The 20,026-nt window shown below is 47.5% G+C and overlaps 1 protein-coding gene across 1 annotated transcript in view; it reads right to left on the reverse strand.

Annotated features, from left to right (window-relative positions):
- Positions 1-20,026, reverse strand: part of ZBTB40 (zinc finger and BTB domain containing 40) — a 63,363-nt gene that overhangs the window by 23,078 nt on the left and 20,259 nt on the right. The window contains 6 exon segments of the mRNA XM_044281945.1: positions 1,256-1,424; positions 5,092-5,225; positions 5,879-6,077; positions 6,411-6,547; positions 7,479-7,671; positions 7,756-7,898. Coding sequence (XP_044137880.1) covers positions 1,256-1,424; positions 5,092-5,225; positions 5,879-6,077; positions 6,411-6,547; positions 7,479-7,671; positions 7,756-7,898 — 975 coding nt within the window.

Here is a 20,026-nt window from a genome sequence, read left to right on the forward strand (position 1 = left end):
AGACGGATCAGGATCCTGATGCGTATTACAAATGCATTGAAATCCCGGATCCGTCTCTTCGGTGTCATCCGGCAAAACAGATCCAGCAGTTATTTTTTTTCACATTTTTTGCGGTTTGAGCATGCACAGACCACAATGCTGGATCCGTTTTGCCGGAACACTCGGGGCCGTATCCGGCATAAATGCATTTCAATGGGAATAAATGCCGGATCCGACATGTGTTCCGTAATTTTGGACGGAGATAAAACCGCAGCATGCTGTGGTATTATCTCCCTCCTGAAAAGTCAAAAAGACTGAACTGAAGACCTCCTGATGCATCCTGAACGGATTACTCTCTATTCAGAATGCATGGGGATAAAACTGATCAGTTCTTTTCCGGTATTGAGCCCCTAGGACGGAACTTAATGCCGGTAAAGAATAACGCTAGTGTGAAAGTACACATTGAGCTGTTAGAGAAAGTCTGGAAATAAGCAGAAACCTGCAGAAACTGAGGCATCAGGTGGAGGTAAGTAGGCCTCCAAGGGGGACATTCACATGAAAAAACCTGAGGAGGGGGGAGCAATGGGGGCCTTGGGGGACTGAGAGAATACTCACCCGTCTGGCATTTTCTGTCCCCCTGGCTCCAATCGCGTCACCAGCTTCGGTGTGTTACCCCTTGCTGAGGGTAGCTACACCGGTAACAGAGGGGACTTTGGTGGAGACCGGACCTGGTGACCCGAATGCTGGTGGGAGTCAGAGGTTTTTACAGGAACCTCTGGTCCTCCTTGCCTTCTGGAGATCGGGAACGTGCAGCGGGCTTGGGAACCCCCTGGACACTCCAGTCTCCTGGGTGGGAACGCAGGCAGCTTGGAGACTGCCCTCAGCCCAGCTAAAAAAGGTAAGAAAGAGAGAAAAATATTAAAGAATGAAAAGAAAAAATTCAGCAGACCTAAAACTGATTAGCTCAGGGTCTGCAGGAGGGATATAGCTGACTCTGCCAACACTTTTTTTTTCCTTCTTAGTGTCGCCTCCTAGTGGCAATAGCTATATCCAACGTCAAGACTGTGTCCCCCAATGATACAGATGAGAAAGATTATACAGCAGCCCACCAAACATTGAGAGCTAGGAGTGTGTTGTATTTTGTAAATGCTCCTAATTGCCAAATGGCACCATTTTCTGTTCCCACAATATGCCGCCCTTTCGTATCCTTACACATCCTAAAATAAAAAAAAATCACTACTTGTAGGTTATAGCAGTAAAGTTCCAAAACGCTCACCGAGTTCTTCTAACTCTTTCATCAGAGGCTGTAAGTCAGGGGCAGAGTCTTGGAGGCTACACAGCAGCTGGCAGAACTTCAGGACAGGCACAGTGTGTCGCAGCGCAGAACCCAGGAGCAGCTTTGCAGGCAAATCCCCATTTTCAGTCTGCTGTGGGATGTTTAACATCTAGAAAAAAGAAAGCCAGACATTTGCATGAATATCGCCATAGAACACAATACATTGTGCAAGTATTAGTATTTCCACAACATAGATGAAATGCTGATCTCTTGTAGTGCTGAACAAAGAAAGGACTCAACTCTGTTTAATAACTGAACTATGAGAAGTCCAGAAACATTGTCAACATCTTGACAGTATCTCTATTGTAAGTGAATGAGAACATCAAGAGGCTGAAAGACCTTCTTTAACCCCTTAAGGACCAAGCCATTTTTTGCAAATCTGACCAGTGTCACTTTATGTGCTGTTGTACTTTGTGATGCAAGGTGACAAAAAAATGGTTTATTTAGCACAGTTTCTTTTTTTTATGGTGTTTATGTAAGGGGTTAGGTCATGTGATATGTTTATAGAGCTGGTCGATACGGACGCAACGATACCAAATATGTCTATATGTCTTTTCCCCAGTTTTTTTTATTACTAAATTTTGTGAAACTGACGCATTTCTATTTTTTAACTTAACTTATTTTATTTATTTTTTAAAAACTTTCATTTTATTAACTTTTTTTTTCACTTTATTTTTTGTCCCACTATGGGACTTCAACATTACAGGGTCTGATCCTTGTTTCAATACAGCACAATACATCTGTATTGTGCTGTATTGAACTGTTAGTGTCTTGCACTGTAAGACGCTAACAGTTGCCTAGGAGAGACAGCCTGGGGGCTGGGCCTTTTAGGCTTCCGTAGTTAACAGGCCCCAAGCCTCGGAATGGCTTGGGGCTACCATGGCAACGATCGAGTCCCCACCAGAGCACAGCAGGGACCTGATCCATCAGGTGAGGGAGCGCAAACCTCCAATATGCCGCGGTCAGCGCTGACTGCGGCATATGAGGGGTTATTCCACCGACATTGGCATTATCGCCGATGCTGGTGGATGCAGCAGGGATCCGGCGGTCCGTAACAGCCGGATCTCTGCTGCTGACCGGGAAGACTGCACGCGGGGGGGTGGCGGGGGGGGGTGGCGACGACTCCAGGACGAGCCATCTCGTCCTGGGGCGTTAAGCAGTTGCAGTTTGCTAACAAGTAATGTGTAGGCCAGGGTTTCCTAATCTGTTCACACTGGGGTCTCATTGTTTGGGGCATCAGGAAAAAGGCTTGTCCGGAGAAGAAAAGGTGAGCGCTACCATCAGTCCTGTGTCATGCCAACAGTAAAGCATCCTGAGACCATTCATGTGTGGGGTTGCTTTTCATCCAAGGGAGTGGGCTCACAATTTTTCCCCAAAACACAGCCATGAATAAAGAATGGTACCAAAACACCCTCCAACAGCAACTTCTTCCAACAATCCAACAACAGTTTGGTGAAGAACAATGCATTTTCCAGCACGATGGAGCACCGTGCCATAAGGCAAAAGTGATAACTAAGTGGCTCGGGGACAAAACGTTGACATTTTGGGTCCATGGCCTGGAAACTCCCCAGATCTTAATCCCATTGAGAATTTATGGTCAATCCTCAAGAGGCGGGTGGACAAACAAAAACCCACTAATTCTGACAAACTCCAAGAAGTGATTATGAAAGAATGGGTTGCTATCAGTCAGGAATTGGCCCAGAAGTTGATTGAGAGCATGCCCAGTCGAATTGCAGAGGTCCTGAAAAAGAAGGGCCAACACTGCAAATACTGACTCTTTGCATAAATGTCATGTAATTGTTGATAAAAGCCTTTGAAACGTATGAAGTGCGTGTAATTATATTTCACTACATCACAGAAACAACTGAAAAAGATCTAAAAGCAGTTTAGCAGCAAACTTTGTAAAAACTTATATTTGTGTCATTCTCAAAACTTTTGGCCACGACTGTACACTGCAAACATAGTATGGAAGGATCCAATTGAGTCTTTCATTCACTGAATCCAATATACAGGTGAAACTCGAAAAATTTGAATATCGTGCAAAAGTCCATTTATTTCAGTTATACAAATTAAAAGGAATTGCAATAATGCAGCTCAAAATTTGGAATTTTGTGAAAAGGTTCAGTATTCTAGGCTCAAAGTGTCACACTCTAGTGAGCTAATTAATCCATACCCCCTGAGCAAAGGGGACCTCAAAATAGTGACTTTGGGCTTTCATAAGCTGTAAGCCATAATCATCCAAATTATAACAAATAAAGGCTTGAAATTAGGGTTGGGCGATATATGCGATATGCACGATATGAATCTTTGCAACGATACAGATTTTGTCCATATCGCCGGACTGCGATATGACCACGGAGCGGTAGTGAATTGAAGAAGCTTCTCACCGCTCCGTGGCTCCGGCTCCCGACCGCGCTGTACTGGAGTGGCCAGGGCCTGGCATGCACACAGCGTCAGCCTGCTGGCTGACGCGGTGTATGACGTCAGGTCTCGCCCAATGCATGCTGGGAAGACGACGCGACACCTGCGGACTGCCGAGCACCCTGCAGGAAAGGTAAGTATAGCGATTCTTCTGGGGGGCTGGATCTATTTGCAAAGGATGGCAAATGCCACATGGGGCTGATGGCACTGGGGGACATATGGCAGATGCTGGCAAATGCCACATGGGGCTGATGGCACTGGGGGACATAAGGCAGATGATGGCAAATGCCACATGGGGCTGATGGCACTGGGGGACATATGGCAGATGCTGGCAAATGCCACATGGGGCTGATGGCACTGGGGGACATATGGCAGATGATGGCAAATGCCACATGGGGCTTGGGGTTGATGGCACTGGCTCTGGGGGGAGTGGGACATATGGCAGATGATGGCAAATGCCACATGGGGCTTGGGGCTTATAGCACTGGCTCTGGGGGGAGTGGGACATATGGCAGATGATGGCAAATGCCACATGGGGCTTGGGGCTGATGGCACTGGCTCTGGGGGAGTGGGACATATGGCAGATGATGGCAAATGCCATGGGGCTTGGGGCTTTTTTGTATACATACAGAAGAAAATAATATATCGCACATGTTTCAAATTATATCGCAATATAGATTTTAGGCCATATCGCCCACCCCTACTTGAAATATCTCACTTTGCATGTAATGAGTCTATCTCGTATATTAGTTTCACCTTTTAAGTTGCATTACTGAAATAAATGAACTTTGCACAATATTCTAATGTTTCGAGTTTCCATGGTAGTATTATTAAAAAAGGCAAAAGAAAAAGAAGGTTAAGCTGCTAAATAAGGGACTAAGACTGCAGCATAAAACCACTCTGGTCATATCGGTCACACAAGCTTTGCCACACGAACTAATGGGGGGAGGGGGTGCTGCGAGATCCACCTAACAGTTGGATAGTCACTGGTGTAGGCAAATACTGGTGTGAGCTAAATGTAGCGGCAGAAGGTTGTCGTAACTTCCAGTCATGACTGAATAGTTTTACAATGGATCCTTGCAAATTAATCAGGTCACTTTACTGGTATTTTTGACAGCAAGAACTGCACTGCAGGCTATGCGAGCCCTGACGGAAAGGCAAAAATCCAAATAAGAAGAGAGACTAAAATTTTCCAGTCTGGATAGTTTTTACCTAAACAGATACATGAAAAAACAGCAGTATGAGATCTGGAATTTCCCTTTGGTTCCATATTCGTCACGACTATGTGATCACATATTTTAGATCATTACAGACTGGAACCTGATAAAAACGTCCACTGTCGGACAAGCGTTTACCTGTTTTACCAAGCTGTTCTGAGCGTCGTCTTCTGGTGGCACCAGGCTGAGGACATCGCAGTGTCTGAAAGCTTCTGCAATTGACTCGCTGTGGCGCACTAAAACCTCAGCTACCTCATTGTCTCTGTTTGTCACTGTTAAGGTAACAAAAATACAATTGAAGTGTTAAAGAGGTTCTCCGGGATTTTAAAAAAAGATTGCCTATTCTCAAGGCAGGTCATCAATAACCGATAGGAATTGGTCCGACTCCTGTCACCCTGCCAATCAGCTGTATGAAGAGGTAGCGGCACTCTGGGAGCACTTAGGCCTCTTCCTAAGCCATGTGATGTAATGTTCATCAGTCACGTTGCCTAGGTGCCGCTTAGCCGTATTGAAGTGAATAGAGCTGAGCTGCGATACCAAGCACAGGCGCTGTACAATGGAAAGCACTGTGCTTGGCAAAACGTGAAGAGGCCATGGTGCTCAAAAGGGCTCCAGTGAGCGCCAAGACTTCATCAAACAGCTGACTGGCATGGGTGTCTGTTGTCGGACTCCCACCGAGCTCATATCGATGACCTATCCTGAGGATAGGCCATCAATATGAAAACCTCATAGAACCCCTTTAAACCTAATCAGGATCACATAAAAAAAATCCTGAAAACTTCCAAAAGCTTTCATAAAAGAAAAAATATTGGAATTACCCCATAGTGACCAATCAGATTACAGTGGCAAGTGAAAGCCAGATTGAGACCAGATTGGCTACTACGAGCATTTAGTTTTGCTATGTGTTGTATTGAAATCTTCATACCGCTTTCGAAGAAGACATCAGCTCCTGGTTCTTTACGGATCTCATCCATCAGAGACCTCACGCCTGGGCTTAACTCTTGCATTGCCAGCAGCAGCTGCCAGATGACCACAATAGCTAATGTTTGCTCTTCAAATACACAAGACACCAGTATCCCAAGGATCCGAGAGCTGCAGTTTTTTCTCACAATATTCTTCACTGTCTGAAACAGAAGAAGCGATCAGTAATGTTCTACGCTGCAATTAAAATGAAGCTACCATTTTGGAGACTTGAGGCGACTATTTTGTAGAGAGGATGAAGGAGACAGAGAGGATGAAGGAGACAGTGTTTTTAAAACCCTAATACCAGGATTTTCATGTTTTTTTTTTTTATAAGAATTTTTGGTAGATATTTTTGTAACATTTAAAACAAGCATTTTTTCCTGGCATTTTTCAAATCCAATAGCTAGCTATGTTTTTATAAGCCAGGACATTTCTGAGACTGCATAGGTGCAACAATGCTTTGGAGAAAGTGGCAATGGGCAGTGAGGACGTACCTCTTTTTCATGATTTGTTAGGTTAGTGACAGATGAGAGACCACCAAGAACCAAGTCGGCATCATTTACAACTTCACATAGATTTTCCCGATATTGCTTCAGCAACTCTGCCCCGTAATCTGCCATGCTCATCTTGCCTAAAATAAACATAAAACAAATATAATATATAATCAAGGTCTCTGGGGTATTTGAACTAGCACCTATAGTACATAGGCAGTGCCTGACAAATTACTAGATTTGGATCCAAAAACACTAGCGTTAGTCACTTAAACCAGGATACAAAATGTTAGGTTATGACAATGTAGAAGAAAATAACTTTGGAAAAAAAAAAAAAAAAAAAAATCATTAGGGGGGGTTGTCTTTCTTCAGCTAATGTCATTTATTATGTAGAGAAAGTTAATACAAGGCACTTACTAATGTATTGCGATTGTCCATATTGTCTCCTTTGCTGGCTGGATTCATTTTTCTATCACATTATACACTGCTCATATCCAGGGGTTATGGCCAGATACAAGGAGGATGGGACGGGAGCTGCTGCGCATGCGTGCCTATGTGCACTCCCAGATTCCCAGCCAAAAGAGAGGCCAGCACTTTTTCCTATAGTGTGCAAGCACAACCACTGCTGCTGGATTTCTGGGTGGTTGTAAGCCCTGGATATGAGCCGTGTATAACAATCGCAATACATTAGTAAGTGCCTTGTATTAACTTTCTCTACTTGATAAATGCCATTTGCTGAAGTGAGACAACCCCTTTAACAGTGCATTCCAGTCATGAACATCCAAGTAATAGGAGATAATCGTTATATCGGTGGGGGGATCCAACTGCTGGGACACCAGCCCTCAGACTCTCTCCACAGGTACCTCCGCAGTGGGGAGATGATGGCCGAGTATGCATACTGCTGCTCCATACCATTCCGCGGGACAGACAGAATCAGCCTTGTGTCCACCTATATGGAGCATGGACATTTCATGGAGGCCTATGATTTTCTGTGCTAGTAATCAGTGGATATCCAGCTACTAGGCCAATGACAGATGTTCATGTCTGGTATACTCCTTTAAGGTTATATACCTTTAAAGGTGGATTTTTTACTGTGCGGCTCTAGAATATCAAGCAAAGTGTGCAGATCAGGGAAGGCTTCTCTCACGGCTTGTAGAAGCTTGATCAGGCTATCAGGGCTTAAAGTTTTGGTTTCTGCTGCTTTCCTCAAGATTTTATCCATGGCTTCCGTGTGTGATCCTCCCTCACAGCAGTCTATGATCACCTGCCATTACAAGAATTATGTATCATCAGGACTGGTAACACTTCAATAACTCAAGCCATAAGAAATCTAAACCATGTGCAATACCTTTTTCTCAATGTTGGTTAGAAAGCCCTCCTCTGCTGTATCCAGACACTCAATAATGGGGCTGAGCTCAGTAATACACTGAATCAGCTCTTCTCTCCGCTCCATCAGAAGATCAAACAAGGTTTTCTCTTTATCCACCAGTGCTGTAAATATGTAGACAAAAATCCCATCAAAACAGTGTTCACACCACCAGTCTTCCTGCTATTGTATATACAGTGGATAGAAAAAGTCTACACACCCCTGTTAAAATGTCAGGTTTCTGTGATGTAAAAAAAATATGACACAAAGATAAATCATTTCAGAACTTTTTCCACCTTTAATGTGACCTATAAACTGTACCACTCAATTGAACAACAAACTGAAATGTTTTAGGTAGAAGGAAGAACAAATATAAAAATAAAATAATATGGTTGCATAAGTGTGCACACCCTTAAACTAATACTTTGTTGAAGCACCTTTTGATTTTATTACAGCACTCAGTCTTTTTGGGTATGAGTCTATCAGCACGACACATTTTGACTTGGCAAGATTTGCCCACTCTTCTTTGCAAAAACGCTCCAAATCTGTCAGATTGCGAAGGCATCTCCTGTGCACAGCCCTCTTCAGATCACCCCACAGATTTTCAATCGGATTCAGGTCTGGGCCATTCCAAAACTTTAATCTTCTTCTGGTGAAGCCATTCCTTTGTTGATTTGGATGTATGCTTTGGGTCGTTGTCATGCTGAAAGATGAAGTTCCTCTTCATGTTTAGCTTTCTAGCAGAAGCCTGAAGGTTTTGTGCCAATATTGACTGGTATTTGGAACTGTTCATAATTCCCTCTAGCTTAACTAAGGCCCCAGTTCCAGCTGAAGAAAAACAGCCCCTTGGCATGATGCTGCCACCACCATGCTTCACTGTGGGTATGGTGTTCTTTTGGTGATGTGCAGTGTTGTTTTTGCGCCAAACATATCTTTTGGAATTATGGCCAAAATCTTCAACCTTGGTTTCATCAGACCATAACACCTTTTCCCACATGCTTTTGGGAGACTTCAGATGTGTTTTTGCAAAATGTAGCCTGGCTTGGATGTTTTTCTTGGAAAGAAAAGGCTTTCGTCTTGCCACTCTACCCCATAGCCCAGACATATGAAGAATACGGGAGATTGTCGTCACATGTACCACACAGCCTGTACTTGCCAGATATTCCTGCAGCTCCTTTAATGTTGCTGTAGGCCTCTTGGTAGCCTCCCAGATCAGTTTTCTTCTCGTATTTTCATCAGTTTTGGAGGGACGCCCAGTTCTTGGTAATGTCACTGTTGTTCCATATTTTCTCCACTTTATGATAACGGTCTTCACTGTGTTCCAAGGTATATCTAATGCCTCGGAAATTCTTTTGTACCCTTTTCCTGACTGATACCTTTTAACAATGAGATCTCTTTGGAAGCTCTCTGTGGACCATGGCTTTTGCTGTGGGATGCGACTAAGAAAATTTTAGGAAAGTCCAACTAGAGCAGCTTAACTTTATTTGGGGTTTATCAGAGGCACTTTAAATGATGGGTGGTGGATGCTGACTCCTATTTAACATGATTTTGAATGCGATTGCTTAATTCTGAAAACAGCTATATCCCCAGTTATAAGAGGGTGTCCACACTTATGCAACCACATTATTATTTTTTTTGTTTTCTTACCTCCACCTAAAAGATTTCAGCTTGTTTTTCAATTGAGTTGTTTTTCAAGAAAAAAAAAAAAAAAGTTGGATTTTTGTACTTACCATAAAATCCCTTTCTTGTTGGATGCATTGCGGGACATGGCACCATAGGTATATGCCTAGATACCAGGTGGGCTATACCCTCTCCACAGACACTGGGCTAATCAGTAGTAGGAGCGAAGAAAACCCACTAAGGAAAAGCCAATATGTCCCGGAAGAAAACCAAACAGAACCAAAAGCCTGTGAATAGCAGGAAAACAGAAGGAACAAAACGAGGGTGGGATGTGTGTCCTCAAATTAGGGGTGGGCGATATAAATGATATACGATATCATCATAAATTCGGGAAATGATATAGATTTTAGTTATATCGTGATAGATGACCACCGAGCGGTAGTGAATCGGAAAAAAAAATAAAAAATTCTCCTCACTCACCGCTCCGTGGCCTCCCCACTCTGCACCGCACTGCAGGGCCTTGTGTTTACACATAGTCAGCGCGCTGGCTGACGCTGTGTGTGACGTCAGGACCCTGACGTCACACACGTGCTTGCTGGGAAGAAGACGCGATCCGTCTCCTGCGGACTCCCATCAGCCAGCCGCGCACACTGCAGGAAAGGTAAGTATATTAGCCGAAGCTGGAATCTACCGGGGGGGGTGGATGGCTATGGCATTAGGCTGATGGTGCTGGCAATGGCATGGGGCTGATGGCCATCTAATTAGTATACATACAGAAGAAATTGCCTCAAATTATATCGAGATATAGATTTTAGGCCATATCGCCCATTCGCCCAGCTCTTCCTCCAATGCATCCAACGAGAAAGGCAAGTACAAAAATCCAAAGTTTTTGTGAATGGCGTTGGGGGACAGAGCAATATAGGACATCTCAAAACAGTCCCTGAGGATGGAAGTAGAGAGCCACTGTCACTTTAAGAACCTTTGCGACCCAAAACTAGTATAAGCAGATGCCAAGGAATGAATTGATAAAATCTGGAAAAAGGTATGGACAGAGGCTTGATGCTGAACCACCCAGGAAGCTCTGACCTCCAACCGAATCCAAGGGGGGATGAACGCCTTGGATGCTGGTAGGCCTTCAGGAATGGCAAAGGAGGCGTCTGAACAACGAAAGTATTATGTAAACGCCAGAGAGTCTGATCGCATGGACAACAGCGAGAAGGTAAAGAGACAGCTCTCTGGGAAAAGAAGGTTTAGGACAAAAAGGGAAGCACTGTATCTTCATTAATGTGAAGCGGTCCGTTGTGCCGCTATCTGCGACTTTGGCCCACTCACGCCAGGTATAAAATTGTGGGCATGGAGGCCAGTTTCAATTATAATTTTCTACGTTTGTTTTAGCCATAGACAATGGTCTAAATGTAAGAGAGCAAGAAAGCGGTCTTACATTTAGAACTAGCGCAGGATGCTCCGAAGTTATGGAAAGGCCTGCTACTCTTCATAACTTCGGCGGAACCACCGCCAGCTATGGGCCTTTATTAAGACCGGCGTCTAAAACTGGAGGACAGTGCACTTCAACTTCTACTCACAGCTATTCAGCAGCTCCATATATACTGCCCCTGTGAAAGCTCGAGACCAGGAGAGCCTAAAAATAGTAGAAACTCACCAAGGATAATAAAATCGTTCCTCTTCCGTTCATTGGGGAACACAGGCTTGACCATGGGTATAGGAAAACCGAACAATGTACAAACCCAGAACCACGTAGGCCATGAGAGGCCCTGCAAAATGAGAGAATGGGTGGGAGCTGTGTCCCCCAATAAAGAGAAACAGATTTTACGGCAAGTACAAAAAACGAGATTTTTGTATAACTTACCAGTAAAATCTCTTTCTCGCTCTTTCCTTGGGGGACACAGAAGACCTTGGGTATAGCTCATCTCCATAGGAGGCGTGACACTAAGTGAAAACTGTTAAGCCCCTCCTCCACAGCTATACCCTCAGCCTGGAGAGAGAGACTGCCAGTTGCGTGTCCAAGCAGTGAGAAAAGGCAAAGTCCAACAAGGAACCAACAAGCCAACTACCCAACGGGTAACAAAAACTCGGAAAACGCACAGAGAAAAAACAATTAATGGGTGGGTGCTGTGTCCCCCAAGGAAAGAGCGAGAAAGAGATTTTACTGGTAAGTTATACAAAAATCTCGTTTTCTCGCCCAGTTTCCTTGGGGGACACAGAAGACCTTGGGACGTTCAAAAGCAGTCCAAAAGGGGGAGGGACCACAACACCAAGGCGAAGCACCCGAAAGGCATCAATGAACCGCCGCCTGTAAACCCAGGCGGGGTAAGGTAGCATCTGCCAAAGTCAGAGTATGCACCCTGTAGAACTCAGAAAGGCGTGCAAGGCAGACCTGTGGCCACCGTGCCCAAATGCACGGCCGAAGCCCAATGCCTCCGGCCCAGGAGGCACCGACCGCTCTGGTGAAAGGAACGGGGACACCAAAGACAGATCCTGTCCTAGGTGCGGTAACCTCAGCAATAGCCAATCTGATCAAGCGGAGGAAAACCACCCTGGAGTCTGCCAACCCTATGCACAGACCTCCTGGAAACCCAAGAGGCCGAACGACTGCAAGAGTCGGAGATCTCCAAGTAAACAACGGCCAGGCCCAAACAACGTCCAAATAGGTGAGGTGTTGAAGCGAAGGCAACACCACCTTCAGAAGGAAGGAAGGAAGGAAGGAAGAAACGAGATGCAGAACAGCCCTGTCCTGGAAAAGACAGAAAACTCATAACAAAAAAAGGGGGCCATGCCGGCACCCGTCAGAGACACGACTGATACGGAACACAACCGTACAGGACAGAAGGATAGAGTGAACTCCTGTAACGGCTCCAAGGGCAAGATTGGAGCGCCGAGAGCTCTGGATATAGTCCCCAGGGCGGTACCGAAGGACAGCACAGAGGAACCAAAGAGCCACTCCGAGGAAGAAGGTCTTGGCAGGCCCAGAGGGTCGGGAACGCTGGAAGAGGAAGAACAGCGCCGACACTTGACACCTCAACCAAAAGACAGAACCATGGGGAAAGAACTTCAGAGTGGGGAATGCACAGCTTTCCACAGAACCCCAGACAAAAAACCCTAAATCTTACGACAGAACCTGGACGAGACACAGCCAGGAGTGGACAGCAGTGAACCCGCTGGAGTCGCCTGGCAAGCAGGCGAAAACCCAATGAGAACAGGCGCAGACCAGTAACACGGGCAGAAGGGTCGACAAAACTAGCCCCGTCGGCCCCGAACAACGTTGACCCGCATCCACCCGAATGGGGAGCAGAAGGACAGATGGAAAGACCCAAAAGGATCCGCCAGACGCCAGGAGAAGGCAGGCTAAAGACCATGCTGATGTAACCACGTTGTACAGCCCCTGTGTGGGATCAAAGGACAATCTGAACCGAAAAGGTAGTCCCCCCAAGTTACCGAGAAGGTAAGTCTACATCAGGACCATCGTCTTAGAACGGGCCACGCAATCCGCACCCAGCGGGAGGACAGAACGCGGTAGACTCGGTAAATAAGCACACAGCTAATACAGCCAGCGCGAACAAGGGAGACAGTACGAGGCCAAAAGGAACACCGGAACCATCCACAGGAACAACCAGGCTCACCCCAGAGGGGAGGACAGTGAAAACACAGCCTCCGAAGTCTGGCGGGAAGCCACATCGGAGTGATCTGTATAGAGCGGGAGCCAAACAAAGCCGGCGAAAAGAGGCAGTCGAGACAGAGGCCGACATAACACCCTCCAACCGAAAGGAGGAGGAGTGGGCAACAGGGAAGCCATAAGACAGCTCAAAAACAGAACCCGCTACACTGTGAGACGCCCGGTCCACCGCCTCGCAGAAGGCGAATACCTTGAAGAACCCAAGGCGGAGGTCCTCCGGACCTGGGTAATCCAGCACCCAAGAGAAGTTGGGTGACCGTCCCGAGAAGAGCAGCCCGAACCCGGCAGCAGATCAGACAGAAGCGTAGAGGCGCCAAGAGGAAGGACTCATACCACACTGCATCCGAAGAGGAGGAAATTGCGGCAGGCAAGGGAACCGCAGTCCTGACAGCGCCAATGAAGAATTCGAGAGGCCCCGCAGACAACAGCACTCTCGACCATGGGACCACTAGCGCAGGGAAGCAATGCTGCAGAAGGACGCAAAGGGCATGCATCTAGGACCCACGAACACTCCCTGGAATGAAAGGCCAACTAAATGAATGAGCACCACCCAGCTCGGTGCAGCAGAGAGAAATAGAGCCTGTCCGGTCAAGAGGACAGAAGGAACTCCCTAGGGACGAGTGCAAGGCTGGCGGCAAGCATCGGCTCCCAAGAAACAAAGGTATGCCGCAGGAAGCAGGTGAGGCATACGAACGAGCAGCCCCGCAAGCAGCGAGAAGGCCAACCCACCTAGAAAAAAGGGGGGCTCGTCCCAGAGCGCCACAGCATGTACGGAATCGCAAAGTGCAACCTGAAAGGGAGTTATGCACAAAACCAGTATAGCATGCGACGGAACGCAATCAGTCCACCCCGAAAGGGGGGAAATTGTACCTGGCCAACTACAGTTGGCAAGAGTGCAAAGACCGGTCCCAAAAGGGAGTGATGCCTAAGGCCGAACCTACTTCAGAGAAACAGGACATACCCTATAAACCAGCAGGAATGCAGGAGGTCCATCTAGTGAAAGGGGAACATGCACAGGGTATCCTAGCATTAAATGAGTGTGCAATAATACACCCAACACTGAACTCAGCGAGAGAGTAACTACTCTGCCAATGAATGGGGACATGTACAAGTCCAGCCCAGCCACATAAGGACAGCCGTGAATCCCAGGAGCGTGCCAAATTCTGCCCTTGAAGTGAGAAGTGGTCACGCACAATGGCCAGCACCGTATCCAATGGAAGTGCAAGCGTTCCACCCATGATAGAGGGCCATTCTCATGGCCAGCAATGTATCCGGTGAGTGTAGCACACCGCCCAGAAAAAGAGGGTAAAGCACATGGCCAGCATCTCCTCCAGGGAGAGTGCGAGCACACCGCCATGCATGGGAGTCATACACATGGCCAGCAACGTACTGGCGAGAGACAACCACAGTCACTAAGAACGCGTGCATGTCGCCTGAGGAAGGAAGGCATGCCCCTGGCTGGCAGCGAATCCAGCAAGAGTGCGTACACTGCCTACGGAAGAGGAGTCATGCCCATGGCCGACAGCGGATCCAGCGAGAGTGCAAGCACCCTGCCATGTATGGGGTACATGCACGTGGCCAGCAACGTACCTGCGAGGAAACACCCAAAGACAGAGGGATGTATGTATGCTGTCTGAGGGAAGGAGGCATACCTAAGGCCGGCAGGGAATCCAATGAGAGTGCAGCATACCGCCTAAGAAAAGGCCGGCAGCGCAACCAGTGAGAGTGCAGCACAATAACATAGTACATAAGTACATCATAGCACATCAGCGAGAGTGCAGCATAATAACATAGTACATAAGTACATCATAGCACATCAGCGAGAGTGCAGCATTCCGCCTGGAAGGGGGTCGTGCACACAGCCAGTACCGTATCCGGTGAAAGTGCAGTATCCCGCCTAAAAAAGGGGGGATGCACATGATCGGCAACAGATCCAGTGAGAGTGCTGCGTTCCGCCCAGGAAGGGGGTCACGCACATGGCCGGCAGCGAATCCAGTGAGTGCAGCGTTCCGCCCACGGAAGGGGGTCACGCACATGGCCGGCAGCAAATCCAGAGAGTGCAGCGTTCCACCTATGGAAGGGGGTCGTGCAGAAGGCCAGCACCGTATCCGGTGAAGGTGCAGCATTCCGCCTAAGAAGGGGGTCATGCACATGGCCAGCCAGGGAGAGTGCAGTAGCCCGCCTAGGAGGGGGGGGGGAATGCACATGGCAGGCACCATAACTGGAGAGACGATGAATGCTGCCTACAGAGGGCCGAATGCACTTGGCCAGCGCCGTATCCTGGAAGAGGCAAGAAAACCGCCTAAAAGGGGAAATGCCCTAGCAGCGACGCAGGCTGGGAGCGCAACACCATGCCGCCTGTGGAAGGAGGTCATGCAGACATGCAGCATTACTGATGAGGCTGCAGCGTCAAGCGCAGCCCAATAGAAATCAGGATCTATTATTTTTATTTCATTTATTTATTTATTTATTTATTTTTTTTTATTATTATTATTTCAACTCAGCCTCTGAGGCTAAAGGGGAGCCACCATATAGGGGCCCTGAGAAAAAAAGGGGGGCCAACTATACAGACCCAATTTTGGGAGCCGGCCTGCACCCAAAGGGTTAACAGGGATCCGGCCTGGAGGGCGGCGTGCGATCCCCTGGGGGCGGAGGAACCTCCAGGCGGGAAAATTCGCGCCTGGAGAAGTTCCCGCCCCCTCCACCAGAGACCGGAAGATTGCGGCCTAGTAGGCCGCGAAGCCGGGGGCTAAATTGCGGCCCCCGGCCCGTCATACCGCCGGGACCTGCGGCGGAACGGCGCTTCAAACCGGCCGCGGGAGCCCACCCCGCGGGCCGGTCGGGATTGCGGCACAGCAGGCCGAAGCCTGGGACCAAGTAGCGGAGCCCCGCCGACCGCCACCTGCTGGGCATAGCCCAATGCCGGCCGCGGGAGCCCACCCCGCCGGCCAGAAGAGATAGGGGCCCGGAATGGCGGTTCGCCGGCGCGGGAGCCCACCCGGCCGGCCGGAAGAGACAGGACTGGAATGGTGGCTCGCTGGCCGCGGGAGCCCACCCCGCCTGCCGGAAGTAAGGAGGCCTGGAATGGCGGACCGCCGCGGGAGCCGCGGAACCTAAAATCTTTTGCGGCGCCCGGCCGCACCGGAATATTAGTGCTGACCGGACCGGTGCCCGTGATGGATCAGGGGCAGCAAGGTGCGGGCCCTGTGGCCCTGAAGCAGTGGCCGGTAAGAGGGAGGGGGACCCTGAGACCGGGTCTGTGAGGGTGGGAATCCTGCCTAACCCCTACGTCAGGGGCAGCTAGGTGCGAACCTCTGCAGCTCCCCAGGCATTCTTCTTGCAGGAAGAAGGGTGCCATGTCCTATGGGAGCAAAATGTCGCCCTGTGGCAGCCAGGGGCCAGCCTAGGGCTAGCAGGGACAAAAGGGTCCAGAGGCCCTGTCAGTATGGGAGTCAGGCACGCAGGAGACCGGGGTGGGGTGAGGGGTGAGGGGTGAGGGGGGGGGACGTAGGGCTGGAGAAGCCAATCTCTCACCATAGCCGTCTTCACCCTCGGTCCGTTCCAGCAGGGTCGCCCCTTCAGCTACTGGCACCGTAGTGGCAGGACGCTGGAAGAGGGACTTGGCGTGCGGGCGACCCTTGTGCTGGCGGGATGTAGGGGAGCTGGGCTGCCCTGATCCACCTTGCCTTCTGTGGGGGAGGCAGCAGTGCGGATGACCGGCACTGGCGCAGCTCGACCCCGGGAGAAACAGAGAGGTCTAGTGCGTCTCTGTTGTCCCTGATGATCTGGAACAAAAAGAAAAGAAAAAGGTAAAAATCAAAATTTAAAACAAGGAGAAAACAGCCCTGCAGTAGCAGGGAGTGTCTTGCCTCCTTGGACACTAAGCAAAAACTGGCAGTCTCTCTCTCCAGGCTGAGGGTATAGCTGTGGAGGAGGGGCTTAACAGTTTTCACTTAGTGTCACGCCTCCTATGGAGATGAGCTATACCCAAGGTCTTCTGTGTCCCCCAAGGAAACTGGGCGAGAAATCTAGTTTTCTCATCCATATCATTGGGGGATACAGGCTTGACCATGAGACGTTACAGAGCAGTCCCAAGGGTGGGCCAAAAACAAAGAAACCCTCCTGGTCAATCAGTGAACCGCCGTCTGCAAAACTCTACGGCCCAGAGAAGTGTCAGAAGACGCAAAGGTGTGCACTCTGTAAAATTTTGAAAACGTGTGAAAAGACGACCAAGTAGCCGCCTTGCATACCTGAAGGGCCAAAGCCCCATGATGCACTACCCAAGAGGCCCCCACTGCCCGAGCAGAATGAGCAGTAACCCGGAAGAGTGGGGTCTGATCACTGATGCAGTACGCTTCCACAATGGCTAAACGAATCCATTGGGAAATGGAAGCTTTGGACGCAGCCAACCCTCGTCTCGGCCCCTCTGGAATGACAAACAGCAAATCAGTCCATCGGAAAGATGACGTCCGAGACTGATAGATGCGAACGGCTTGTACCAAATCCAGAGTGTGAAGTGACTGCTCGCGAGGATGAGACGGGGCAGGACAAAAGAAAGGTAGAATGATCTCTTCATTGAGATGGAATGCCAACACAAGATAAAGGGCGAAGGACTACTTTGTCTTGATGGAGGATCAGGAAGGGCGAGCGACAGGAAAGATCCGCGAATTCCGACACCCTATGGATGGAAGTGATTGCCACTCAAAAGGCCACCTTGAAGGACAGGAAGCGAAGGGACACCTACTGCAAAGGCTGAAACGGTGAGGGACCGGAGAGCTCGGAGCACCAAATTAAGATCCCAAGGATTCAACGGAGGGGGTAATGGGGGCGCACCGTGCGCAACACCCTGCAGAAAGGTCCGAACCGCAGATAGCGAAGTCAAGTTCCGCTTAAATAGAATGGAAAGAGCTGAAACTTGCCTCTTGAGGGAACTGAGAGCCAGCCCCAAGTCCATGCCCGACTGCGGGAAGGAAAAGAGTTGCGGCAGCGAGAAACAACTGGAGGACAGTTGGTGGCGTTCACACCAACTAAAGTAGGACTTTCGGATCCAGTGATAGATCCGGGAGGATGACAGTTTTCTGGCACGAATCATGGTCTGGACAACAGCATCCGAGAAACCCCGAGCCCTTAGTTCCTAGGCTTCAACAGTCATGCCGTTAAATGTAGAAACCTTAAATTTGGGTGTAGGATCGATCCCTGCTACAAGAGGTCCCCCTGGAGGGGAAGACGCCAGGGTTCGCTGGCGAGGAGGGAGACTAGGGATGCGTGCCACACTCGGCGTGGCCAATCCGGGGCCACGAGAATGACGATCAGATCTTTGGATGAGATTTTCCGGAGAAGACGCGGAATGAGGGGGAAGAGGAGGGAACATGTAATGAATAGTGATGAGCGGCAGGTGCCATATTCGATTTCAACGAAATTCGTGAATATTCGATAGAATATTCGTTTTATATTCGTCGAAATCGAATATTCGTCATTATTCTTGTTATCGCGATTAATATGCGATTTAAATTATCGAATTTCGATTTTAACTTAAAGGCTACTCTCCTATTGAAATAGCAATGCGATTAATTCAAGTTATAATAATCGAATTTCGATTTTAACTTAGCACTGCTATATTCCATATTCGTTAATTCTAGCCCAATATGGAATATAGCAGTGCTAAGTTAAAATCGAAATTCGATTATTATAACTTGAATTAATCGCATTGCTATTTCAATAGGAGAGTAGCCTTTAAGTTAAAATCGAAATTCGATTATTATAACTTGAAAAAAATCGAATTGCGATTTCAACTTGGACCTGGTTTACTATGGTTGGCTTGGTAGAATTAGCGAATATGACGAATATATTCGTTATATTCCACAAAACGAAGATAACAAAGTATTCTGCATCTTCGTTTTAGCTACCTATTCGTCAACTTCACTAATTCTAGCAATCATATAGGAAAGTTTACTATAGAGACAGCCAAGTTTAATTCGCTATGCGATTATATGACTGCTTTTTTAAAAATAAATAAATAGAATAATTATAATACCTGATAATTATTATAATTATTCTAGTTATAAAAAAAAAGCAAAGTTTAATTCGCTATGCGATTATATTACTTAGCTGTCTCTATAGTAAACGTTCCTATATGATTGCTAGAATTAGCAAAGTTGATGAATAGGTAGCTAAAACGAAGATGCAGAATACTTCGTTATATTCGTTTTGTGGAATATGACGAATACATTCGTCATATTCGCTAATTCTACCAAGCCAAACATAGTAAACCAGGTCCAAGTTGAAATCGCAATTCGATTAATTCAAGTTATAATAATCGAATTTCGATTTAAACTTAGCACTGCTATATTCCATATTAGGCTAGAATTAACGAATATAGAATATAGCAGTGCTAAGTTAAAATCGAAATTCGATTATTATAACTTGAATTAAATCGCATTGCTATTTCAATAGGAGAGTAGCCTTTAAGTTAAAATCGAAATTCGATAATTTAAATCGCATATTAATCGCGATAACAAGAATAATGACGAATATTGCGATTTCAACGTAATTCTCAAATTCTCAAATCCGACAGTACATTCTAGTATATAGAGACGTTCCCATGGTGATGGTGACGCTCCATGAGCACGGAAGTCGGCAGAAGCGGCAACGGGCACTGACTGGAGCAGCCAGGAAGCCAGGAATCCAAAGGACAGGTAAGAACAACTTTAGGGAAGTGGGAAAGAAAAAAAATATAACAAAAAAGGAGATTTTTGTATAACTTACCAGTTAAATCTCTTTCTCGCTCTTCCTTGGGGGACACAGACCTTGGGTATAGCTCAGCTCCCTAGGAGGCGTGACACTAAGTAAAACTGTTAAGCCCCTCCTCCATCAGCTATACCCTCAGCCTGGAGATAGAGGCTACCAGTTGCGTGTCCAAGTAGTGAAAGGATAACAACCAAC

This window comes from Bufo gargarizans, chromosome 2, assembly GCF_014858855.1.
Source record: "Bufo gargarizans isolate SCDJY-AF-19 chromosome 2, ASM1485885v1, whole genome shotgun sequence".
Classification (NCBI taxonomy): Eukaryota; Metazoa; Chordata; class Amphibia; order Anura; family Bufonidae; genus Bufo; species Bufo gargarizans.